The following is a 27,979-nucleotide window of genomic DNA, read 5'->3' as shown; positions in this document are numbered from 1 at the left end:
TTTTATTTCCTCACATTTTGCATGGTTTTTGTTTTTATGAGGTTACTGTTATTACAATGTGAATGCTTTATACTGTATATATATATATTGTGAGAACTCGCTTCAAAATGGTAGAGCTTCTTCAAAGCACACAGCAACTCGCTTCTTTTTAAGGGCCTTTTGCCCAATTTTATTTAAAGGAAAGAGTTCAATAACCAAAATGCTTCCCACACAGGGGTATCCAACATCAAACCAATGCCCTCTGGCTATTTCAGCTATACCGCTTTATATAGGTCTCCTACAGACTCCTTCCACAAGGTTGTTTTTGCACACAGCAAACTTCTAGCACACAGCTAGTCTGGCTTCCACCTCTCCTTGGTGAAGCCCACCTGACTCCAAGGCAGAGACCTCCCGTCTGCCAGGGTGGAGCCCTCCTGACTCCTATCTGCCGGGGTGGAGCCCAGAATCATGGCCTGGCCTCCACAAAAAGGCCTGCACACACCTGTGCAATCATCGTGTTGGCTGTTCTCAAAATATGGGCCCAGGAATGGAGATTTCATCCCTCCCAAATCTCTTAGAAATCTCCAGGCTACAGGTCCCAAAACAGGCTTTACAAACCAAAGAGGAAACTGATAAACCAGTTTCCTCTGCATTATGAGAACTGCCTGGAGCCCCTCAACCTGTATAGTTGAGAATCCTGTGTCTCCATCATGATTTCCACCGTGGCAGGATACCGCACTGCCACAATATATATATATATATATATATTATTTATTTTATTTTTTTTAAAGTTTATAAAAATAGAAAATGACTTTCTTTCTCTAATAAATCAGCAACATGAATGTAAAATTTAGATGTAATATTTACTTTCATGAAGTCTGCTTTCTACATAACACTGGTTTAGCTTTACACGGCTAAATCATTAGTTGTGATACTAATCCTCATAGTTTATCCATGAAAAAGTATCAGTTCATGTAGAATATTGCACTAGTACACCTATGGGATCTGCACTGGTCAATAGTTAATCTTGAAAGCACATTGTGCGGTTCCATTAGATCCTGTCAATAAGCACAAGCAGATCGCGTTCCTGCAGAATCAATAGAAAAGTACTTTGTACTACATAAACACACAATCACACACACAGCAGATGTAAACCCCCAGGCAAAATAGGGGTGCTAGATGAGCCTTCCTGTAACCAATGTGTCAAAGCAGATTCTGAACTTCCTGATTAACCATTGTCACCCAACAATACTGTGATTGTTACAGCCCCTCCTTTAGTACACAGTCCATGTGTGTCACATACCCTTCTCTAATTGTTTGTTGAACAGCTCATCAAAACTATTTCCAAATAAAATAACAAGGGCAGGAATGCGGAAAAAGATCGAAATAAAGCAAAAAAAAAAAAACACTTCTAATTGATGTACAGGGGACTGCTATTGTTGGTCTTTCAATGAAAATGCTAGTTGCCTGGCTGTGATAAGAGTTTGTTGTAAACAAGCCAAAATGTATATATACATTTTTTAATTTTGGACAGAGTAAATGAGGGTTGTAACAGCTATCATTTTCTTTGCTTTTTTTGTCCCACTGGGGAGATTTCCTATCACGTCCTGTGTGGTCACCAGGGTCACTAGAAAAAGTGCCCCCCATTGGAAAATTTCCCCTATATTCCCCTATGTTCTGGTAATAACCCAAAATTTAAAATTTTCTTTCACTTTCATTGATAACATTAAACAAGACAAATACAGCCAAGGGCACAGACAGCAAAACAAACCTGACAGCGGTTCTAATCCCCCCTCCAATCTGTCCAAAACTACACAAGATAAAAGTTTTCTTTCAGTTATGCTTTAAAGGATAAGTTCACCTTTTGGACAAAAATAATAAATACACATTTTTTTGCTGGTAAAAAATGTGCATTTATTATTTTTGTTCAAAAGAGCCTGGAAAGCATTGCACCAGAGATCAGTAGATTACTGATGCCATGCAGGTCTCCTGCAGACCTGTCAGAATATCTGCTTGCCATACGGGATGTACGAACAAGCAGATAATGTGACAGGAAGATTCAATGAACTACCACGGTGCTCCACAGTGCTGTGGTAGTTCACTGAAAACTACGAGCCCACAGCCGCTAAGGCTGTCGGGACTTGCAGTTCATTCATTCACGGAAGTCTGTGAATGAATGACGCGGCTGTGGGTGGAGCCACGCTGTTTTCAAATCTGACAGATAGTATGGGGAAACTTCTCCCTGTACTGTCAGAGGGGGGGGGGGGCAACTGGCACGGCTGCAGCTATGGAAACATGTTACATGTTCCACCCTAAAACAGGGTGGAACATGTAACATGTTCCCAAAGGTGACCTTATCCTTTAAGGTTTGTGTACATTTTTCTTTTGATAAGAGACGGGGTTCATTAGTCATTGCGTTTATAGTGTTCTATTCACATTTACTATGTTGTGTGAAGTGATTGAGAACCTCGAGAGGAAAAGCGATTAAAAAATACTATTATAATAAACAATGATAAATGATTGAATATATTATGACACTACCAGAGCGGCAGAAAGGGAAGACTGCAGATACTGTATGGTTCTGAGTCAAAATCCCCAGCTCTGCTCTTTTCTCACCCTAATTTAAAAGTTTAGCTCTTGTGCAGAAAATGATGACAATTACTATAAGGGCTCATTTACATCAGAACCCAGTGTGTGAGAAACTTGGATTCACGTGTTCAAAACACACTAGATGTGCGATCTGCTGCGGGTGTCAATGTGTTCCTAACCACACCCCAAACGCAGATCATAATTGCACCAGATTGTAATCCGGATTGCATCGTAACCAAAGTAAATCATGCCGCACCGAATCACACAGGAACATGGACCACGTTCCTGTGCGATTCCGGTGTCCACTGGTCCTAGATAACCACTTCCCACCAGCCGTAAGCATATATGCAGCTTCTCAGCAGGTGGGCTTTAATGCTGAATTGCCGCATATATGCATCCCTAGGTAAACACTTTACTGTACTGAAAGCACGCTCCCAGCACAGTACCTGGTGGGTACCAGAAAGCTCCTGATTCATACATGTGATCGGAAGATTTCTGATCATGTGACCACTGTGACTGCCAATCACAGCATTCACATGATCAGAATGCCTGTCTCCCAGCATTTAGATTCTCTTAACCACTTCAAGTCCGGACACTTTCACCCCCTTCCTGTCCAGGCCAATTTTCAGCTTTCAGTGCTATCACACTTTGAATGACAATTGTGCGGTCATGCAACACTGTAACCATATGAGTTTTTTAGCATTATTTTTGATACAGATAAAACTTTATTTTTGTGGTATTTATTCACCAGTGGGATTTTTATTTTTTTTGCTATATAAATGAAAATGTGCAAACATTCTGAACAAAAGTGTTTTTCTTATAACATTTTGCAAAAAAAAAAAATCTTTCTTCATAAATCTTTGCCAGAATGTATTCAGTTATCTTTTTAGTAAAAAAAAACCCAAATTAGTTTAAAGGCAAAAATAATAATTTTTTTAAAAATAATTTAAAATTTTTTTATATATATTTTTTTAACATACTGTCACCCTAGCAGAACAGTGTCACCATAGTGACACTGTACTACTTGTTGGGGGTGATGAAGATTTTTTTTTTCACACTGATTGCTTTTACACCCATAAAGGCTGTAAAAGCAATAATTTCTCCTACTCTCTGGCTGCATTCTTGCAGCCATTGAGAAATACTGTGTGAGCTGTGATTGGTCACAGCTTGTCACATGGTACAAGGCTGTTGTGAATAGCCTTGTACCATGTGATCTCTGTGATCATTCACAGATTTCACACGTAGTAAGCAATGTCAGAAGTGACATCTTGCTTACTACTCTTCATGTGATGACTGATTAGCCAATCAGTGATCACATGATCGGGACCTCACTCCGGACACAGCGGACAGCGGATCGTGGGGCCCCCTACTGACCCCGGGCCCTCGGGCAGTGCCCGAGTTTCCAAATGGTCAGTCCTCCCCTGCTTCCAAGCCAGACACACAATAGAACAATGGGAGAACCACATGGCATTAAACAATGAACAACCCCCACCTATACATGTCTACACAATAGCAGGACATTTCACCTTGCACCCCTAACAGGCACAGGGTGACTTACACATAAGAGAGATATGGGGAGCTGAGACAGGGGTCTCCCCACCCCTCCTAAGGGGGCTGTGTTCCATGAGCCCGCCACCCAAAGTGACTCCCATCACATATCTCCCGTTTCGGCAGGAGACTAACACAGGAGTAAACCCCAGACAGGTGGACTCCGAAGTTAGTCTGTACTTCCAGTCCCCCAATGCCAGCACCCACACAGTACCCCAAACAAATTGTCCCAAACATAGCATTACTCACCCAGCCAACCTCTGCCTCTCTCACAGAACATACCCACCGCTGGGGAGACGTACGGGCTGGTCCTTCTCCCTGAAGTCCTCTCAGTCGCTGGAGAGAAGACAGAGTGGCTGGGCCAACTCTATCATGCTGTTGGGGATCTGGGCCGACTGCCCAGCATCCCTGGGGTATCCAGGTGGTGACTGTAGTCTCATCCACTTTGACTTGATGGACATCCCTCAGTGTTTGCAAAGTAAGGCTGACATCCTCCTGTCCCAATGCCAGACCCTTTTCTGGGGTGGTATCAGTGGAGACCGAAGTCCCATCCACGGACATCAGCTCAAGTTGCCGTTGTGAAGTTCTGATTGCATCCTCTTCCTGTAGCTCCTGCGGTGCTGATTGTTGTGGGCAGAGGTCAACAACGCCATTGCCTGATGCCAGCTCTTCTACTGGAGGCGCGCCGGCTGATTCCTTCTCAGCAGAAAAGTCAATCAAATCCCCAGTCTCTGGAACCGGTGTCTGGGGATAGGGGTTCACCATCTCCTGTCCGTGGAACTCAGAAGATGTTACCAGTGCTGGGCAGAGTTCAGTACTGTTTGGCCCTGTTACCAGCTCTTCTGCTGGAGGCTCACTGGCTGGTTCCCCCTCAGCAGAAAAGTCAATCAAATCCTCAGTCTCTAGAATTTCCACTGCTGATTCTTGGGCATGCTGCTGAACATGTTTTAGCAGTTGACTGTATGCCTTTTCCAGATCCTTTTCTTTCATCAGCAGGTATTCCAGATCTGGTTTAAGCTCTGAGACCCCTGTGAGACCGAACATATCTTCTCTGTCTTCTCGCAGGTCCTCCAGGGTAGGTTCTCCTTCATTGCCAAACACAAAAAGATCTGTAAGGCTCTCCCACAGCAATCCAGGGCCACAAAAGTCATATCCCTCCAGGAGAGCATTCTGTTGTCACCCCTAAATATTCCTGCTCTGCGTACCACTGCAGAGCCCAATATCGGTTGTGCAGCTCTATCTCCTGCTGGACCAGCCTGTCCAACTCAGTCACCTATTGCTCCTGGGGTCACTCTCCCAGGAATGGCATCTGTAACTTCCGATGGTCCCTGGCCCGTTCCCCTGGGGTTGGATAGCACTTGCCCTTGTCTATACCAGCAACCTGGAGGGCTCCTCTCCAAAGCACCTCCCAAATCCGCTGCCTGAGTTCCATGTACTCATCCGTAGACACTGGGGTATGTTGCAAGAACGGTCCGCAGCAGCCCTGGGAACTCTGATGCCAGGTCCATATCTCCACTGGGGTGACCGACGTCTCCTTTCCTGATCTTGAATCCCAGTGGTGGTTTGGACGTGTTCACAGCTTGGAAGCACAATCCCACCGCTTGCCACCAATGTAGCGGAACCGGACCCCGACTGCACTTGGGTATTCCGTTAGACTCCCGCTTCCCTGTCCGAACACAGATACACGGACACCACCGATGATCATACATGAGAAGACAGCACCAGACTTGAAGGAAACCAGAAAATAGATTGCTCTATTTTAACACAGACACAAGATATATACACAGGGTGGGGTAATACATTTAGTAACAAGAGACACACAGCAGACACCCCCCCCCACCAAGCCAATACACAAACACATACATCCCATAATAGTTTGCTCCCAAGCCAGATACACAATAGAACAATGGGACAACCACATGGCATTAAACAATCAACAACCCCCACCTATACATGTCTACACAATAGCAGCACATTTCACCCTACACCCCTAACAGGCACAGGGTGACTTACACATAAGAGGGATATGGGGAGCTGAGACAGGGGTCTCCCCAACCCTCCAAAGGGGGCTGTGTTCTATGGACCCTCCACCCAAAGTGACTCCCATCACACTGTCATTGATTTGAACACCTCCACAGATTGGTGTACCCGTGTGAATGAGGCCTATATATTGATGTTTCTACCGAAGATTTTCTTGCATTTCCTACAGTCACTGACATGTCCTAACCAGAGGCGGACTGACAACTCATGGGGCCCCCGGGCAATAGGGGATCAAGAGGCCCCTGTGTCCTTACCCAAACTCAAAAAAGCCTATGAAAAAGGTACCAGGGGCATCTCATGGGGCCCTCTACTGACCCCGGGCCCTCGGGCAGTGCCTGAGTTTCCAAATGGTCAGTCCGCCCCTGGACCTAACATAATATAATATGTGTGTTCTATAGGTACATATTCAGCATACATCGACTCACTCTTAGCTACAAAAGTCTGCCTATGGTGAATTGTCATTGACTGAACTGGCCTTTGCACACAACCATTAGATAAGCCAAGTATTTTCCTGTGATGTGGGATGTCACCTGACATGACTTTAGGCTCCAGCTGTGTCTGAATATTTGCTCTCCACTGAAGAGGACAGATTCCTGATTTGATTCCTGCAAGGCAGTTTGTCTCCTCATTCCTCGAGGGATTAATAATCTGTCCTTCAACCATCACTCCTGACTTCCCTGCTGATGACTCTGTTTTATCTATACTTCAATCTGTACTTTTTATTATAACTCTTCACAGCAGCTGCTGGCCTGTAGTAAGGAAGTGCAGTGATTCACAGAAGAACAAAGATAGCTATTAAAGTAGAAGTCAAATATACAGCTTGTGTTAAAAAAAGATATCCACATAGCAACCAATCGAAATATTCCATATCTTTTTTTTTTACTTCATCTTGATTAATGAAACAAAGATTCTGATTAGTTCCTAAGAGTAAGGCCTCATACACACTGGGCATTTTTACAGCTGCTGTTTTGGGCTTCTGGCTTTTTTTTCTACAGCCAGTAGACTCCTCAGCATGTTATCCTATGTGTCCATGCACACATAGGCTTTCATTAGCATTTTTTTGTCAGGAGTATTTTTTGGCTGGAAAAGAAACCTAGAATTAGTGGGTCTCAAGAGGAGTTTCTTAGCTGTAAAACCACTCTAACGCTAGTAGATACGGTAAAATGCAGTAAACCGCAACAAAAAGGCATTTTAAAAAAAAAATTTGTGTTAAAAAACACTAAAAACACTAATGTGTAAAAACACAGATAAACGCTATAGCAAAAACACTGAAAATGCAGAAAAAGACTTTATACAGCTAACAATACTGGCGTTTTTTAAACGGCCAGTGTGTATGAGGCCTATCACAGACAGAGCTTCACAGAAGTAGATTTTCAAATGAACGTTCTTGCAAAAATTCTCAATACGTGTGATGATTACATACTGTATATGTATTCAAAAAGACTTTTTTTCTTTTTAGGCTCAGTTTAAAGTATAACAAAAGTGATTTTTCATTCCAAAAAATATTCTCCATCATGCTCTGTCGAATTTCCACTGCTGTCAAAAACAAACACTGATTTTACCCACCCCAAGAAGATTGAATGAATGTTCAATTAAAAAATCAAATTAAATTCTACTACTGTAGCTTAAAGCGGAGTTCCACTCACTCTGCAAAAAAATAAAAGTCAGCAGCTATAAAAACTGTAGCTGCTGACTTTTAAAAAACAGCCACATCCCACGTCCCACAGTGCCCCCGCCGCACGCACTCCTTTTCACCGGCCATCCTGCATTCCAGGCGCCTAGGCGATTGCAGCGAAAGTGGGTCCCCCCGCTCCCCAAAGGTGCCAATCCTTAATGGTGAGCGGGGGACCAATCTTTAAAGCGGAACTTCCCCTTTTGGATGGAATTCCGCTTTATGGCTAGGTTCACACTAATGCAGGACCTGTGCAAATCACCTGCAGAGGTTCACATGAACTGGGTGCAATTCTGATGCGGTGCGGAATTCGCACAGAAAACTGCCAATGCAGATAATGTGCACTAGTAGATAAAACAAAATTGTGCAGCTTGGCTAAACCTAGGTTGACACTTATGTGGATTTCAGTGCGTTTTCCAGTTTGCAAAAACGTAGTACAGTCCATTTAATATGATTGCCTATGGATCTAGTTCAAGTTTTCATTTATTTATTTTTATTACAGCTACTCAGTTTATGCAGCACTTTACATATACACTGCTCAAAAAAAATTAAAGGAACACTTTTTAATCAGAGCACAGCATTGATTCAATTAAACTCCTCGGCTATTGTTCTGGTCAGTTAAGTAGCAGAGGTGGTTGTTAATCAGTTTCAGCTGCTTTGGTGTTAATTAATTTAACAACAGGTGCACTAGATGGGCAACAACGAGACAACCCCCAAAACAGGAATGGTTTTACAGGTGGAAGCCACTGACATTTATTTCCCTACTCATCTTTTCTCAATTTTCACCAGTTTTGCATTTGGCTAGGGTCAGTATCACTATTGGTAGCATGAGGCGATTCCTGGACCCTACAGAGGTTGCACAGGCAGTCCACCTCCTCCAGGATGGCACATCAATAGGTGTCCTTGCCAGAAGTTTTTCTGTGTCTCCCAGCAGAGTCTCAAGAGCATGGAGGAGATTCCAGGAGACAGGCAGTTACTCTAGAAGAGCTGGACAGGGCTCTAGAAGGTCCTTAACCCACCAGTAGGACTGGTATATGCTCCTTTGTGCAAGGAAGAACAGGATGAACACTGCCAGAGCCCTACAAAATTACCTCTAGCAGGCCACTGATGTGAATGTCTCTGACCAAACAATCAAAACAAACATCATGAGGGTAACCTGAGGACCCAATGTCCTCTAGTAGGCCCTGTGCTCTCTGCCTGTCACCATAGAACTCGATTGGCATTTCCTGTTGAACATCACAATTGGTAAGTCCGCCACTGGTGCCCTGTGCTTTTCAAAGATGAGAGCAGGTTCACCCTGAGCACATATAACAGATGTGAAAGGGTCTGGAGAAGCCATGGAGAACATTAGGCTGCCTGTAACATCATTCAGCATGACCATTTTGGTGGTGGGTTAGTGATGGTGTGGGGAGGCATATCCACGGAGGAACGCACAGACCTCTACAGGCTACACAATGACACCCCAACTGCCATTAGGTATCGGGATGAAATCTTTGGACCCACTGTCAGACCCTATGCTTGTGCAGTGGGTCCTGGGTTTCTCCTGGTGCACAACAATGCACGACATCATGTGGTGAGAGTATGCAGGCAGTTCCTGGAGGATGAAGGAATTGATACCATTGAATGGCCCCCATGCTCGCCTGACCTAAATCCAATAGAACATCTCTGGGATGTCATGTTTTGGTCCATCCAACGACACCAGGTTGCACCTCAGACTGTCCAGGAGCTCAGTGATGCCCTGGTCCAGATCTGGGAGGAAATACCCCAGGACACCATCTGTTGTCTCATTAGGAGCATGCCCCGACGTTGTCAGGCATGCATTCAAGCACATGGGGGCCATACAAACTACTGAGTACCATTTCGAGTTGCTGCAATGAGATTTCAGCAAAATGGACTAGCCTGCTACATCATTTTTTCACTTTGATTTTTGGGGTGTCTTTGAATTCAGTCCTCTGTAGGTTGATAATTTTCATTTCCATCAAACGATGGGGCATCCTTATGTTCCTAACACATTACCTAGTCCATATCAGTATAGATATCCAGCATTTTCCCCCATTGAGATCTGATGTGTTTTCAAAGTGTTCCTTTAATTTTTTAGTCCCTAACCCTCAAGGAGTGTACAATCTAAGGTCCCTAACTCACAGTTACATACTAGGGCCAATTTAGATAAGAGCCAATTAACCTACCATCTATGTGTTTTTAACTAGTGCAGATTTTTTAAAGGGTAAGGGACTTTATTTTCCGCATAAGATTGCATTTTGTGTGTAATAGACTTCAATGGAACAGACATCTCCCCCTAGCAATATTAAACACATCCTGAAAAATGCAAAATGCATTAAAAACACATTAAAAAGTATCAAAAAAGAACCTAGCCTAAAGTTGAATAATGTCATTGTTATAGGTGTAGGCTATTTGCATACCTCCTGTAGCCATGTTTAAAAAACTCCCAGACATGGTGTTCCCACGTCCTGATTTGTTCTTAGGACATTGCTAAAATTGTCTCAGTCATTGATGTCACCCCTGGGGATGAACTTTCACATGTTCAGACCAAAGTTCTAGCCTGAACCCAGAATCCAGCTGTTATTCTTAGTCAAATGAGTTGTGGGCAGAGGATTCCAAGTCCAGCTGACATTTCAAAGGGGCTATGATGTTTATGTGGTCATTTTAGGTCATTGACGTCATGAGCATCCCCACCCCTTTGCAACATCAGCTTCAGGGCAGGCAACCCCCTGTCCACAATTATTGGACCAAGAATGACAGCTGGCTTTCGACTTCAGATCTGAGCATGAGTCCAGACAAATGCAAGCCATCCCTATTCACTCCCACCATTACAAGAGCAAGCCCTCCCTCTGACTCAAAACCCCTTGCTCTCTCTCCCCTTCGCAGTAGCTCTGAGCTCAGCACTGCTACAATGGGGAGTTAGTGAACTGCGCATGTGTGGGGTTTTGAATTGGAGAGAGCTCCTGTGATGGTGGGAGTGAACATTAATGCTGGGAGCATCTTGGCAACGTCCTAGCAACAAGGGAAGATGGGGGAACACCATGTCTGGGAGTTTCTCTGCATGGTTTCAGGAGGTACATAAATGGCCTACACCTATAGCAAAGCAATTTTGCAACTTTAGTCAATGCTGCATATTTGGTTTTTAATTACTGTCACCTTTTACCTGTGTAGACAGTTGTTTTTGCAAAGGTGAAGTAACCCTTTGCAGGAAATCTAAAGCCAAAACTCCCTAGTGGGGCCAAAGTGGAGTAGTGGGTTAGATTGGGCAACAAGTGACCTAAAATAAGGGTTTGCAGACAGTTTGGGCCCCTTATGGCCATGTAATCGAAGCACACTGATGCGTTTATAAACATTTTTGCAAATGGGTTTAGGCAAGTCAAGCACTTCATATATATTTAATTGACCAAACTACTCCTCCTTAGCTGCAAAGGCAGTGTTTGAGGGTGTACACTTGCCGCGGCAAGAATTATGCCCTGGTTGCTTTCATCACTCTGCAAGCGCCCCAAAACCGCATGTAGCGAACAAGGTTGCGGTGCACTGATGCAGAGTTTAAGGGGTTAAAGAACAAGTTCACTTTAAAAAAACAAAAATAAATTAACAACTTTTGCTAGTAAAAAAAATAGCATTTATTATTTTTTAACTTGGAGCCTGTAAAGTACTACAGCTGTGATCACCAGAATCTGGGTGCCATGCGGGACTCCTGCAGACTTGTCAGTGTATCTCTGTGCTTGGGCCTCGTTCAGGCAAGCAGATACAAATTAATAGGAAGAGGCAATGAACTACTAGAGTGTAACAGCTCTGTGATAGTTCATTGAGAACTATGAGCCAACAGCTACAAAGGCTTTTGATACTTGTAGTTTCCCATTCATAGAATTTTGTGAATGAATGACACAGCTAGGTAGGTGGAGATCTCCCACTTGCTGTCACTAGAGGCAGCGACTGCAGGAATGGGAATGTTACATGTTCCACTCTAAAAACATATACCATAATCTCAAAGGTGAATTTATCCTTTAATCCAGGCAATGGGGAGGCGATACAATGCCTCCTCATCACCTGTCAAATGATCTCTGAAAAGCATGAACGTGGAAAATCAATCCGAATACAAATCACTAGTGATGAGCTGTATCTACGTTAGTTCGACTCAAACATCGGCTGTTCGTCCACTGCGCACTGACAATGCATTGTGATTGGCCAAGGCAATGCACCTAAGGTGCAATGCTTTGGCCAATCACAGCGCTTGTGACATCATCACAGTATTTAAGAACTGTAATCCTGTTAGATAGCTGTCAGACGGCGGGAGCCAGTGTCGAGAGCGGAGTGTTTTTTTTTATTCTTTTTTCGGGATGGGCATTGTGACTGACATCAAATCTACTTCAGGAGACATTTTTAAAATTTTTGTTTTTAACAAAGGACTTGTCAATGACTGTCTCCTGTCATTTTTACACTACACTTTTTTTTTTTTTGTGAATGGGTACTCATTCACATGGGGGGGGGTGGGATCTGGGGACTTCCAGATTCCGATAAGCCCCCCTGCGCGTGGACCCCCACAACCACCGGGCCACGGTTGTGGGAAGGAGGTCCTTGTCCCCATCAACATGGGACAAGTTGTTTTGGGGGGGAGTCCCCCTGCCTCAAAGAACCCCCCCATGTTGAGGGCATGTGGCCTGGTATGCTTAAGGAGGGGGGGGGGCGCTTGCTCGTCCCTCCCCTTTCCTGACCTGCTGGGCTGCATGCTTGGATAAGGGTCTAGTATGTATGTTGGGGGGACCCAAACACCATTTTTAAAAAGAGTTTGGCGTGGGGGTTCCCCTCAAAATCCATTCCAGACCCAAAGGGTTGAGGTTGACCGCACGCGTTTTTAAAAAAAAAAATAATTTCCAGGCAATGCCAGCAATTCTTTTTTACATTCAGCTGTCAGCGGGGAAACCAAAAACAATGAAAAATGTTTTTAGTAGCTGTGCTGTATGTTACGGATACTTAGCCGTTTGTAGTTTGCGGTCGAATGTTCGTTAAGTTCGATTATCTAACCGCATAGCGAACGGGGGGGAGGGGGGGTTCGGCCCATCACTTCAGATCATTCTTCAGAGACCAACGCAAGTGTGAACAAGGGCTTGAAGCAGCCTTTAACATGCACCTATAGCATTAATGGATGTTTCTGACATGATGAACAGACATTCAAGTCTGCAAAGCAGCTTCAGATTCTGGCTGATCCAGTTTTAGTAATCCCCTCTCAATGTACCTTGTAAGGTGCTGTGGGCAATATGCCTGGTTTTGAAAGGAAGGATTTAACATATGATCTCATTCAATACACTTTTCATTTTGTTGGTACTAATAAAAGATCTCCTTGTGTATGGTCAGCAGTACACCCAATCTGTGCATTCCACCTTGTTAGATACACAAAGTAAACAATCTTTTCATTTGACTCCCTCCTCTTCTACTACAAAGAATACACAATCAGTCTCACTTTATGGCTCCTTCCTTCCCAGTACATGATAAGAGGTTTCCCTGCTCACAGCTTCAAATAAAAACACACTTTCCTCTTAAAGGGGCAACGCCAGCATGAGGCCAAGACACGCGGCCCATCCGACACATCACTGAGCAGTCAGGCAGAAATGGCTCTGATGATTTTACATCACCTAGATCTCTCCTGGGTAAGGTGTTCAGTTAATGTGATGCTGTTATTAAATGTTCTTCTCACATACGTCTTTTACGCTTCACTCTTACATCTGTCAAGGAAAAACCAGCACATTAGTGGTGTCTATACGTTCTGTGTTTGTAAGAGTATAATAAAATCACATATTACTGTTCAAGGAATTACCAAAACACATTGATAAATGAACACAATAAGGCTAAGTTTAGACTTGTGTCTAAATTGTCACACCTCTGAAAAGCAATCCGTGTTTGGATCACTGTTCAGAAGTGTTTGACAGGAGGCGATTTCACCGTCTGTTTTAACCCTGTAATTGCTGCATCAATGCACCACAATTGCGTGCTTTGCGTTTTCAGCGTTTCTCCATTTGCCTAAATAGGTTGAATTTGGGGAATGCAACAGGAGTGATAGTTATTGCTGTGGGCAAAAACACTGCCCTTGCAGCTAAAGGGGAGGCTAAAAAAAAGAAGCTCAACTGCACAGTTTTAACCGCAAATCTAAACAAGCTCTAACTATCAGTTACTTTTGTAGATTAAAGTGTAATAAATGTAAACTTTGCCATGTTCTATGTAGCATATGTTGGGGCGATATACATATATAGCATTACTATAAAAATATATTATAATTATTATAAAAATATTGGTAACCACAGCCAAATGTAAGCAGTATTAAACCCATAACTAAAAATGTAATATATTGCAGCTTACCCATCATCAGATGTGGTGGCTGCATTTGTTTTCTCTTTTTAGGTTTTTCCCCTCTGTTTTCCCCTGGTGATCTGTCCAGTAACACTCCTCCTGTTTAATGTTCCATATTAATGTGCAGGAAAAAAAAATCACATGATACCAGCATTGTGATGTGAACAGAGCACATCGAAAATAAGTGTATTCTTTGCATCCTCGCAGAGAGCTATATTAGAAAAACGCTTGATGTGAACAAGCCCAAAATATTCCATGCAAGTCAAATCTGCGCATCTTTTCCTTCAGTTTTCTATGCACATAGGATGTGAACGAGGTCCAGCATACCTACACTCAGAGCTGCTGTTAGGTACCATGGGGCCCCATACAGCCAACCTGACAAACCCCCCCTCCTTCCCCCCTGTTTATTTTGCTTCAGTTATACATGAACACAGCAAGCGATCAGCACCAATTATTCATTGTGTTCATTCAGGAAAGGAAGGGGCTGGTAAATGTGACATATTTACCAGACCCTTCTCCATCCTGAAGGATTCTATTGTGTGCTCTCTCTGCAGCAGCTGAAAGCCAGTGGGAGGGAGAGGAGAAGAAACCAGCTTTCAGCTGCTGCAAAGAGAGCCATACAGGGGATCGGTTCCACTAATTGCCCCCCTTCGCCACGCCGGTCACCCCCACGCCCATATCCGATTCACCTAGATGCCTAGGCCCCCCTGCTGGCCTGGGGACCCGTACAGGAGGACTGGTGCTTCCCTTTATCCACGGCCCTGCCTACACTCTAGTCTAGATAAAGGAGCAATACAGATTGTAACGGAACTGGACCCCGACTGCACTAGGGTATTTCCGTTAGACTCCCGCTTCCTTGTCCGAACACAGATCCACGGACACCACCGCTGGCCATACAAGACGAGACAGCACCAGACACGTATTAAAACAGGAAATGGACTGCTTTATTTTAACATAGATACAAGATATATACACAGGGCGAGGAAATACACCCAGTAACAGAAAACACATCAGAAGACTGTCCCATCAGGGGGAAGGGCTGCCGGAAACACCCCCCCCCCACCAAGCCAGTACAAACACATATATCCCATAATAGTTTGCTCTCAAGCAAGACACACAACAGAACAATGGGATACACCACGTGACAGTAGATGATACACAAACCCATACATCCCATAATAGTTTGCTCCCAAGCAAGACACATAATAGAACAATGGGATGCAGCCGCATGGCAGTGAACAATGAACCCCCCCACCCCAATATTAGAACATTCCACCCTGTACCCCTAACAGGCACAGGGTGACTTACACATAATAGGGATATGGGGAGCTGAGACAGGGGTCTCCCCACCTCTCCAAAGGGGGCTGTGTTCCATGGGCCCCCCACCCAAAGTGACCCCCGTCACACAGATCCATTTTGAAAGCAATATCAGTCTGGGGGAAGGGAGTGTTAGATGTACAAGCAGATTTAGATACACTAACAAATTGAAGCCAAACGTCAGCTAACACTTTATAAGCAGTTACAGCAACTGTTTATTTTTTCCTTTTGGGATAAATGTTTTTCATAAATAAATACATGCTGATCATTGTAAGCATCCCTTTCAGCGGTAAATTGTTTGTCCCAACTCTTTAGCTAACACTTTATCTGGACAGCTTGTTCTGTTAAAAGAAGTTGAAAAAAACAGACTTTCTGGTAGGATCACAGATGAAACAAAACAAAAATAAAAGCCTAGAAAAGTAACCTAATGCAGCCATCACATTTAAGAATTGGTGATCTGCAATATAATAAATGTTTGCATTCAGGTTTAATACCGCTTTAAAGAAGAATTCAAGGTATTGAAATTTTATACATAGTTATATTGTGCCAGCTTGGACCAATGTAACTACGCATATTCCATACCTGACAGATGCCCCTGAAAGCTGGAAATCACTGAAGAAGACACCACTACTTAAGTGTTCCCCATTTGCTTCCAGGTCCCACACCGAGCAGCCAGCCTGCTGCATTCTGAACACAGGAGATTGGGTGGTCAGCACGGGCGCCATGCAGAGAATGATTTGCATCTTCTGAATGAATGCAAAGCATTCTCTGATTGGACGAGATGGATAGGCAGGGCAGTGACATCACACAGATCACTAGAATAGCGGAGTGTTCTTCAGTGATTTCCAACTTCCAGGAACATCAGCCAAGTATGATATATGCGTAGATATATTGGTCCAAACTTCACCAACATAACTATATATAAAATATCCGTATCTGGAATTCATCTTTAACAGATGTGCGAACAGAATCCCAGGTTGAAGTCTGGTAAATGATCTGTTGGTGCCTTATCAGCATCACGCATCTGAAAAGCAGATGCGTGATGCTGATAAGGCACCAACAGATCTGGTATTATGCACCTTAAAGTACATACACATTTGTGTGTGTGTATACAGTCAGGTCCATAAATATTGGGACATTAACACAATTCTAACATTTTTGGCTCTATACACCACCACAATGGATTTGAAATTAAACGAGCAAGATGTGCTTTAACTGCAGAATGTCAGCTTTAATTTGAGGGTATTTACATCCAAATCAGGTGAACGGTGTAGGAATTACAACAGTTTGCATATGTGCCTCCCACTTGTTAAGGGACCAAAAGTAATGGGACAGAATAATAATCATAAATCAAACTTTCACTTTTTAATACTTGGTTGCAAATCCTTTGCAGTCAATTACAGCCTGAAGTCTGGAACGCATAGACATCACCAGACGCTGGGTTTCATCCCTGGAGATGCTCTGCCAGGCCTCTACTGCAACTGTCTTCAGTTCCTGCTTGTTCTTGGGGCATTTTCCCTTCAGTTTTGTCTTCAGCAAGTGAAATGCATGCTCAATCGGATTCAGGTCAGGTGATTGACTTGGCCATTGCATAACATTCCACTTCTTTCCCTTAAAAATTCTTTGGTTGCTTTTGCAGTATGCTTTGGGTCATTGTCCATCTACACTGTGAAGCGGCGTCCAATGAGTTCTGAAGCATTTGGCTGAATATGAGCAGATAATATTCCCCGAAACACTTCAGAATTCATCCTGCTGCTTTTGTCAGCAGTCACATCATCAATAAATACAAGAGAACCAGTTCCATTGGCAGCCATACATGCCCACGCCATGACACTACCACCACCATGCTTCACTGATGAGGTGGTATGCTTAGGATCATGAGCAGTTCCTTTCCTTCTCCATACTCTTCTCTTCCCATCACTCTGGTACAAGTTGATCTTGGTCTCATCTGTCCATAGGATGTTGTTCCAGAACTGTGAAGGCTTTTTTAGATGTCGTTTGGCAAACTCTAATCTGGCCTTCCTGTTTTTGAGGTTTACCAATGGTTTACATCTTGTGGTGAACCCTCTGTATTCACTCTGGTGAAGTCTTCTCTTGATTGTTGACTTTGACACACATAGACCTACCTCCTGGAGAGTGTTCTTGATCTGGCCAACTGTTGTGAAGGGTGTTTTCTTCACCTGGGAAAGAATTCTTCGGTAATCCACCACAGTTGTTTTCCGTGGTCTTCCGGGTCTTTTGGTGTTGCTGAGCTCATCGGTGCGTTCCTTCTTTTTAAGAATGTTCCAAACAGTTGTTTTGGCCACGCCTAATGTTTTTGCTATCTCTCTGATGGGTTTTTTTTGTTTTTTCAGCCTAATGATGGCTTGCTTCACTGATAGTGACAGCTCTTTGGATCTCATCTTGAGAGTTGACAGCAACAGATTCCAAAGGCAAATAGCACACTTGAAATGAACTCTGGACCTTTTATCTGCTCATTGTAATTGGGATAATGAGGGAATAACACACACCTGGCCATGGAACAGCTGAGAAGCCAATTGTCCCATTACTTTTGGTCTCTTAACAAGTGGGAGGCACATATGCAAACTGTTGTAATTCCTACACCGTTCACCTGATTTGGATGTAAATACCCTCAAATTAAAGCTGACAGTCTGCAGTTAAAGCACATCTTGTTTGTTTCATTTCAAATCCATTGTGGTGGTATATAGAGCCAAAAATGTTAGAATTGTGTCAATGTCCCAATATTTATGGACCTGACTGTATATATATATATATATATATATATTTATCTAATGTTATAAATACTATGAGAGCTGGGGGTGGAGAAACAGCAGTACACTGATCTTCCAGTGAATGGCTGGGTGGGGGGTCATGCAGACTCTGCTCTCAACATAGCCTGAAAACTGACCACACTGGTAGGATGTGCTTTCATGCCTGGCGTGGTCAGTTTGAAACAGGAAAGCAGGGGGATTGGCAGGACAAAGGAAGCAATGCAAAGAGTACATGTTACTTTTTAACACAAGTACATGGTACAACAGGCACATATCAGAAATATGAAATGTTTAGGTAACATATTCTTTAACAGGAAAGGGAGGAACCCTAGACCACTGTTTTTTAACCTTTTTTCCATTCTTGAGGCATCCCAGTTTAAAATGGGGTTCCCATCACTTCAGAAGCCTCTGTTTCACGTCCTCAGTTCCCCAACCCTCCTTTTCACATCAGAGTCCTAGTACCCTTGTCCCCTTTTTCAAAAGAGAATTCTACCTCCCAGTCACTACAGCGTGACTGTGGCAGGGAGCTGGAAGCTGAGGAGGACTGGAATCCTGCTCCCTTCTGATTGCTGGTGCTCCCCTGAATGCCACCCCCCCTTGCTTAGCGTCATGCATTTCCATGATGCTGACAGCTAGCAAACCTGTACACTGAAATGCCTGATGCTGTATAAATAAAAACAGATGCAGCACTGCACCCCTGACAAGTCAAGGTGGCATGGTGCTTCGGCACCCTGGTTGGGAAATACTGCCTTGATCATAGGCTTGAATAATGATTTGAGTAATCCACCTAGTAAGGGTGGAGCAAGAAGCAGAGAACCCTCGCAGGAACCTTTGGGAAGGACAAAGAAGCAATCTGACTGCTAAAAATAAGCTGTAACCAAGAGATAAACTCTCACAGCTTGTACCACTAGGGGAAATTAGGGAGAAATTTCCTTAGGATTTGCTGAAGAAGGGCATAAAGAGGGACAGACAATGCCCTGCTTGAGGTGCAAGCTATGGAGAAAATAGGCTTTAGGCTTTCATGACATCCTTGTCCTTGTGTAACACTAGGAAAGGCTGCTACCTCAAAGGCCATTTGCCCTGTGGTGATAGCAACAGGAAAAGCCACCTTGCAAGTCAAGTCACACAAGGGATTATACCTAATAGGTTCAAAGGACAACCTCTGGAGGACTGGAAGAACTGAGTTAACCAGGGGAATGTATTGGCGGTGGTGGGAAATGTACGTGACACCCTGCACAAAGGACTTAACTGGGGAATGGGAGTCATGAGGTCTTTAAATTGGAATAGCCAGGGCCGTAACCTACCTTTTGATGGTACTAAAGGTCAGATACTGGTTCAGTCCAGGCTAGAGAAGGGCAAGCTATGTCCCATGCAGGATGGAATTTCCTAGCTTTGCACCAGGCAAAGTGGGCCTTCTAGGTGTGATGACAGACTTTATGAGAAGTCAAATTCTTAGCCTTCAAGAATGCAGGGATAACTAAATCGAAATGGCCCCTGGCCCTCGGGACTTAGGCTTCAAAAGCCATGCCATTAAAACCAGCAACCACCCCTTCACACAGAAAGTGTGCCACATTCTTCTGGGCAAGTCAGGTTTAATGAAAATCACCAGAATGCCTTCCATCTCAATACTGTGGAGCAAACAATGGAGGAATGTTTGCCAAGGAAAGGCATAGACAATGTTAAACTAATCCCACAAAGTCGCAAAGTGAAAAAAACAAGAAGCGCACCAACCTTGCGCATTACCTCAGTAACCAAAATTTATTATTAAAGGAATGGTACTCACAAACAGCGAATAAAAACAGGCATGTAAGTCCTCCAAGGGACTTCAGAGACAAGAGGCCAGCGCGAATTCCATAATGGGGGTAGATACTCAGTACAGCTGACGCGTTTTGAAGGACGTACCTTCTTCCTCAGAGATGAGGTACGTCCTTCGAAACGCGTCAGATGTACTGAGTATCTACCCCCATGATGGGATTTGCGCTGGCCTCTTGTCTCTGAAGTCCCTTGGAGGACTTACATGCCTGTTTTTATTCGCTGTTTGTGAGTACCATTCCTTTACTAATAAATTTTGGTTACCGAGGTAACACGCAAGGTTGGTGCGCTTCTTGTTTTTTTCACTTTGCAGTATTGTTCGGGCTTCCCCAGCCTTGTTTTGGAGCTGCACGACCTTTCATGCTCTGGTGGTCGTTTCCTTTGGGTTTGATTTCACCTACTCACCACCGGCCTGGGTCCTGGAGCGCAGGAGGAATCGTTTTTTTTTTTAATCCCACAAAGTCACCAAAGCACCTTCTGTGAAGGCCCAAGAGTCCTTGGATCTGGCCACAAACTTGTCCAGTTTTTTGTTGAATCGAAACACCAGAAGATCCATGTTCAGCATCCCTCAATTCTGAATACAGCCATTCCCTTAGATCCAGATGGTGATGGTTGACAAAGTCTGCCTGACAATTTCCCATGCCTAGGATAGGGATTAACAACAGGGTTGGAATGTGCAATTTCACCAACGTCAGCATCAAGAAACTTCTTTTTGCGCAATGGTGCCAGCTTAATGGTTGATGTAGTAATGGCATTGTCCAACTTGATTCTGGTCTAGGGACCTTGGAATTGAGAGGTCCAGCACTGAAGGCACAACTGAATTGCCCCAAGTTCCAGCATGTAGATGGGAAGTCGAGCTTCTCTGATTCCCAAGTCCCCTGCACTCAAAGGGAATCCAAGACTCCCCCACAGCTTGAAAGACTGACATCTGTCATAAGAACTTTCCACCTCTTTAAGGAAATAAGTTAGCATGACTCCAGTGCCTGGTTGAGAATCCACCACATCAGGGGAAGTCTGGCCTTGTAGGTCAGACACATGGGATGGTCCATTGAAAGTCTGTCTGTCTCACGCTGTCAGAATGTTGAGTTGCAATGATCTTGGATGAAACTAGGCATACAGCACTGCCTCAAAGCTACCTCACATCAAGCTCAAGACCCTCATGCAAGCACAAATTGAGGGCTGACCATGTACTGTAATCAGTGAGAATGTAAGCTTAAAGCAGATTCCCAGCTGAAAAATAAAAAAAGTCAGCAGCTATAAAAACTGTAGCTGCTGACTTTTAAAATACAGCCACTTACCTGTCCCTTGGTCCAGTGGTGTCCTCACCGCCGCTGATTTCACCGGCCGTCTTCTCTACCTGATGCCGGCATCTTCAGTGTGGGCACCCGGCTGTGACAGCTTGCGGCTTCACAGGCATGTGCCCACTGCGCATGTGCGAGAAGCGCTGTGCTTTGTGAATGGCCCCGTAGTCTTCTGGGACCTGTCACGTGTCCCAGAAGACTACAGGGAGGGAGGGAGGAGAACTTCCTTTTCCGATTGCCTAGGCGATCGCAGCAGAAGTGGGAGCGGGTACCTGTCAAATTTGAGTACCCGCTCCCCAAATGTGCCAATCCTTAACGGGGAGCGGGGGACACAGCATTAACGCGGAACTTCCCCTTTTGGGTGGAACTCCGCTTTAAGGCCTGATAAGGATGTAAGGAATTTTTCCTAGTTTCCCCAATAGCAGATCTGCCTGTAGAGTGCAAGCCTTCTTTTGCTTGGGATGAATACTCTTTCCCGTGTTTTGGTTTTGTTTAATCTACTTATCTAAGGAAGTGACAAACAGGTGTTTTTACTTGAAGGACATTTGCGCATGCTGTTTCTTGCACTGGAGTTCCTCCTACCACCATTTACTCTTCACAGGACTGACATTGAGCTCTGCAGTCACTTTTGCAGCAGTTGTCCTTTTTTTCTCTTTCGGTCAGTTGACTATATCGACCACATTTATGCTTATCAGACGGCGTTTTCCCAGAAACTGTATGTACCTTTGATACTGTACCTCGTCACACAGCAAATAAATTGACAATTTCAGTCACAGAGGCACCAGCTAAGGGGGCACCAACAATTTGCCCTCTTAGAAGCTCAGTAAGCTCTGACATGACTGTATTACTAGCATCTCACGCAGTGAATGACAAAAGTAAGGCTTCCCACCTGTCAGCTAGGGGTCTCATCACACAGTGGAAGTAGAAGAATGTTATATCACTTCCGCTTTCAATGCGAAACATGCCATCACTTTCACACCTGCAGATCATGTAGTGTTTCCATTTTTTTGTCTAACCCCTGTATATGGTCAGCAGTAACAAATTCAAGAAGACTGACCATACACTGATCACAAATTGTCCGGTTTAGTGTGTGGCTGTCCCTGCTCGTTTAATCAACTTCTGTTGAAGGGACATGCTGGAAAACTTTTGTCAGTCAGTGGCTGCAGTTGCTGATCTGTGTATTGTGACAGCAGAGAGTTCCCACTGTCAGAATACAATGTCTCAGCGGGAAAAATTCCTTCATCCACCTCAATTTTCTGGATGGAGGAATCTGTTACTTCTTTTTCATTTAGCCTGCTGGCTAAATGAAAGGAAAACTGTCTATGGCCAGTTTTACTAAAGCTGGGAATACATGTACAGTTTTCTTTTTCATTCAGCCAATGGATTGAATGAAAAAAACAAATAGATTCCCCCACCCGCACAAGTAAGGTGGATGGAGGAGCCCTCCCCACTGCGATATTGTATTCTGACAGCAGGACTCCGCTGCTGTCATGATTGGCTGCAGTGCTAATCACATGAAAATATACTGGAAGTTCTGTTTAAGAGACGTCAGTCTTTAGATTGTTCCCTCTGGCTTGGGAAAGACCATACATAGATGGATCAAAACTCAGCTGGTCCCTGCTGAACTGGCCGAATTTGGATCCATCTACAGGCCCGTATACATGATGAGAATATCAGACAAATAATTGTCTGTGTTTTTTTTTTCTTTTTTACATGCTAGTCTTATATCGAAAATGAAGAGATTACTCAAGTTATGAAAATTCTTGTACAACTGAATAAAAATTCAGAAGTGATGTGATGCATTGTATTGTATTGTATTTGTATTGTATGTTCTGACAAGAACTGTACTGATTAAGGGCTCCCACGCCACCCTATAGCAAACATATGGTGGCACAGCTGCGAAAATTCACATATATACGTGATTTTGCAGTTCCAGGTAGTGCCTGCGCTGCCATTCGCCCATTCACGGCCTTGGCTGTCAATCACCGGGTCCCTGCTGTTGATAACCCACCGGCACCCGGAGCTCACTGAGTATCACTGATGGGGGACAGACCTGTCTGTAAACAACACAGATCTCTCCTGTCAGCTCCTGCACACTGCTTTGTATGGCTCTGCAGAACAGAGCCATACAAAGCAATGTGCTTACAGTGAAGCACACACACAGCCCCTACAGTGAAACAGCCCACAGTTAACCCTTTGATCGCCCCACCTGTTAACCCATTCCTGACCAGTGCCATTAGTAGTGTCAGTGCTTTTTTTTAGCACTGATCACTGTATTGGTGTCACTGGGGATGTCAGTGACACCAAGTCAATTCCCCCCAGTGTCAGAATGCCCACCGCAGTCCCGCTATAAGTCCCACTGATCGCCGCCATTACTAGTGAAAAAAATATTCCAGTATATATGCCGCCATTTGTAAACGCTATAACTTTCACACAAACCAATTAATTAACATGTATTGGGATTTTTTTTTTAGCAAAGACATGGAGCAGAATACATTTTGGCTTAATTTATGATGAAATTTGATTTTTTTAATTTTTTACTGGACATGTTTAATAGCAAAAAGTCCAAAATACATATATTGAGCTATAAAAAAATACATATTTTTTTTTATAGCTCCAAAAATTAAAACCGGAGGTGATCAAATACCACCGAAAGAAAGCTCTATTTGTGGGGAAAAAGCCTTACGTTTCATTTGGGTGCAGCGTTGCATGACCGCGCAATTATTATTATACAGTATTTAGAAAGCGCCAATAGTTCGCTCAGCGCTGTACATTACAAAGGGAGACAGAACATGCGAAAGTACAATAACAATACAATGTGAGACACGAGGGGTTCGAGGGCCCTGTTCCTTGGAGCTTACAATCTAGGAGCAATTGTCAGTTAAAGTAATGCAGTGTTATATCCCAAAAAATGGCCTGACCAGCAAGGGGGGTAAATCCTCTGGAGGGTAAGCAGTTAAAGGAAAATCTACCATCTTGTAACCTATGAGAAAATGTTTCCTGCCTGTCCCTTCTAATAATTTCAGAGGAAAGCTGTGTACTAATGATCAGATCATCATACGATTGCTTCAGAAGCGTTCTTTTTCGTACAATTTTCTGATCGTGTGTACTAGGCTTATGGCCAAGTGAAGCAGATTTTGAGCAACTGTGCACGGCAACCAATCAGCTTCTAGCTTTCATTTTTAAAGCTCCACTGAACAATCTGAAGCTTGAAGCTGATTGGTTGGAATGCTGCAGATTCTGCTTCTTGCTGTGTAGATGAGTTCGGTAAAGCTCTGGCCTTCTGCCTATATACAGCGATGACACACAGCCCCCCCCCTCCCTCCCTCCATAGGACTGGTCGGTGCAGAGGCTGTGACATCTCCCGGCCACGTTTCCCCGCAGGAGGCTGAGTTGTGGCCCTTTTAAGAGCCCCCTCCCCAGTGTGAGGGGTGTGATCGGGGAGGAGATGGATGGCTGGGGATGCAGATTCATTATCATGTGAAGGGTTGGAGGAGGGAGAGATAAGAGGACGGAGGAGAAGGAGCAGACACCGGAGGAGGGGTGACATCTGCCCGGCCCGGGGGATCCCGCACACCCCGGCAGACCTTCCAGCACACGGCATGCTCGGTGGTGAGGATCCCCGCAGGGCGCCGCACACAGGTCACCTGTAGACATGGGGAACATCTCCTCCAACATCTCGTCCTTCCAGTCCCTGCACATCGTCATGCTCGGCCTGGACTCCGCCGGCAAGACCACCGTCCTCTACCGGCTCAAGTTCAACGAGTTCGTCAACACCGTGCCCACCATCGGCTTCAACACCGAGCGGATCCGGCTCAGCAACGGGGCGGCCAAGGGCATCAGCTGTCACTTCTGGGATGTGGGCGGCCAGGAGAAGCTGCGACCCCTCTGGAAGTCGTACAGCCGCTGCACGGACGGCATCATCTACGTGGTGGACTCGGTGGACTCTGACCGGCTGGAGGAAGCGAAGACCGAGCTGCACAAGGTGACCAAGTTCGCGGAGAACCAGGGAACCCCTCTGCTGGTCATCGCCAACAAGCAGGACCTGCCCAAGTCCCTGGCAGTGACTGAGATCGAGAGACAGCTGGCCCTCCAAGAACTGAGCCCATCTACCCCCTACCATGTCCAGCCAGCCTGTGCCATCATCGGAGAGGGGCTCACCGAGGGCATGGACAAGCTCTACGAGATGATCCTCAAGAGGCGAAAGACCCTCAAGCAGAAGAAGAAGCAGCGGTAACATCGGGCTACCCTACATGCCAACCAAAGATGACCTCCTGACCTTTGGGGAGCTCCTACTGTGGTCATGGCATGTCTGGGTGCTGGCCTGGAACCCCACAAAGATCAAACTCTTCAAAACGAGACACTTGAGCAGAAACTGCAATAACACTGGGTTTGTTCTACATGCCAAGTAAAGATGACCTCCTGATCTTTACGGCTTGTCTGGGTGCTGGCCTAGAACCCAACAAATTTCTCAACAAGGAGAAAGAGACCCTCAAGCAAAATAGGAAACCGCAGCTATAACAATGGGTTGGCCTACATGCCAACCAAAGATGACCTCCCGATCTTTAGGGAGTTCTCACCGCGGGCATGGCATGTCTGGGTGCTTGTCTGGAACCCAACGAAGAACAAACTGCTCAAAAAGGAGAGAAACCCTCCAGTTGGAGAAGAAGCCGCTATAACATTGGGTTTGTTCTGCATGCCAACCAAAGAACACCTTCTGATCTTTAGGGAGTTCCTACTGTGGGAATGGCATGTCTGGGCGCTGGTCTGGAACCTACAAAGAACTAGCTCCTTGCACTATGTGACAAGGGGGACCCAGTTAACCAGATGCAGGGCAGGACCCTGACATTTGACCTCATCTATCCTGAAGGCATAAGCTGTGTCATTGCAGAGCAATATGCAGCCCAACCCTCCAGTGCCACATGGGGTTACAAAAATATTTGACACTATTGACCCAACCCTGGTGTATCAAAATAAATGAGATAATTGACCCTGGGTAGGGCAGGTTGACGAGTGTCTTGTGTGACAGTGGACTGCAGACCGTCCTTGGCGATAGATATGGCTCAGTCTGTATAATTTATGGTCCTGCCAAAAATAATGAAACTTGAAGTTTTTAGCATCCAGTGTTGACATTATCTCTGTGGACATGTCCTCCTATCACTGCCTCCTGGGGTGTGCTGTGTCTGCAGGGGGTTTCTCTGCTGTCTGACCTCAGTCTGTTTGACAGCTGTGCCTGGTATTCATTTTCCTCCGACACCCCTGCACCATTTCTCCTCCTTCATTCACATCCACAGGTTCCAAATGTAACATAGATTCTGTGCTACATTTCTGTGATTCAGTCTGTAAACGAATGGGGTGTAGATATGGGGTGGGAGCCATGCTGGTGTCATCTCGTGCCCATTACTACTGCATGAGATTAATATGTGAGATTGCTAGAACGGTCAACTGTTGACATCTCTAGCCTCCATATTTTTGCACTCCTCACTAAACTGATTGTTGAATTTTACAAACTCCTTTGTTCCGTCTGTTTTGTTGTGTCCATGATGTGTCTCTTCATTGCAGACAGTCTGATTTTCAAATTTTTTTTTTTTTCACGAAAAATATAGAAATGAACAGCTGCTGCTTTGTGATGTATGTGTGCATGCATGTGTTTTATTTTGTGTAGATGCGATTTGCTATAGTTTTCCATTTGTTGTCTGTCTTACTGGTGGGTGGCCCAGAAGATTTGATCATCCTATGGTTCTGCAGAAATCTGACAGATATGAGTAGTCATCAGATGCCTGGACTGTTCATATTATGCAGGAGACAGTAGAAACAGCTGTTTATACATCCACTGATGTGGCCCCCAAACAATCCCATCTTTCATTTTGCCTAAATAAGATCGGAGCAGCTGAGTTTTGCGAAGGGACATCATTGGGGGGGCATATAGATTTCTCAAATGTCAGAAGAAGTCTAAACTCAACATACACTACACAATATGATTGTACATTCCACTTTAGATCTACCATCAACCATGTAGTGCAAGGGCCTGCCTGATTGTATACAGATTGATTGCATAGGTTAGGTATGCCCCCATGTTATATAGGTTTGGTAAATCTAAAGATGATTGTACAGTCAGATTGTATAGTGTATGTCCAGCTTATGGCTCATACAGATGGCAGATTGGCTCATGCAACATACAAACTGACTATCTCTGGGTGCCTGGGGGGCACAGACAGGTGCAGTGTACAGCCTGGTGTCAGCAGCCCCTCAAAATCAACGAGAGACTAAAATATACTGACCTGTTCCAAGCAGGACTCGCACTTATATCCATATGTGTTCAAGGCATAGGACCCAAAGTGTGACCACTTTGAACAGTGTACAGGCTCTGTGTATTTCAGCCTGTCATTGATTTTGACAGGCTGCTGGCAGTGGGCTGTACTTGTATCTCCCTTTTGCCCAAGAACACTGTTTTTTTTTTTTTGCTTTTTTTTTTTTTACACTGTAAGACCCACAATGCCCACATGCAAATGTCCAAAAACACTACTTTAGGACCAATTCAAAGCAGGATTGCACAGGAGCATGCACATTTGAACACCTGTGTTGCTGTGCAATTCCCATGT

At 44.5% G+C, this 27,979-nt stretch overlaps 1 protein-coding gene across 1 annotated transcript; it reads left to right on the top strand.

Annotated features, from left to right (window-relative positions):
* Positions 1 to 24,802: 24,802 nt before the first annotated feature.
* ARL4C (ARF like GTPase 4C) lies at positions 24,803 to 26,887 on the top strand. The gene has a single exon (XM_089693155.1). The coding sequence runs from the start codon at positions 25,033 to 25,035 to the stop codon at positions 25,612 to 25,614; it is 582 nt and encodes a 193-aa protein (XP_089549281.1). The 5' UTR covers positions 24,803 to 25,032; the 3' UTR covers positions 25,615 to 26,887.
* The last annotated feature ends 1,092 nt before the right edge of the window (positions 26,888 to 27,979 follow it).

Source organism: Staurois parvus, unplaced genomic scaffold (assembly GCF_062004578.1).
Source record: "Staurois parvus isolate SC_StPar_1 unplaced genomic scaffold, SC_StPar_1.0 ptg000616l, whole genome shotgun sequence".
In the NCBI taxonomy this organism is placed as follows: domain Eukaryota; kingdom Metazoa; phylum Chordata; class Amphibia; order Anura; family Ranidae; genus Staurois; species Staurois parvus.
This window is presented reverse-complemented; position numbering and strand designations above follow the sequence as displayed.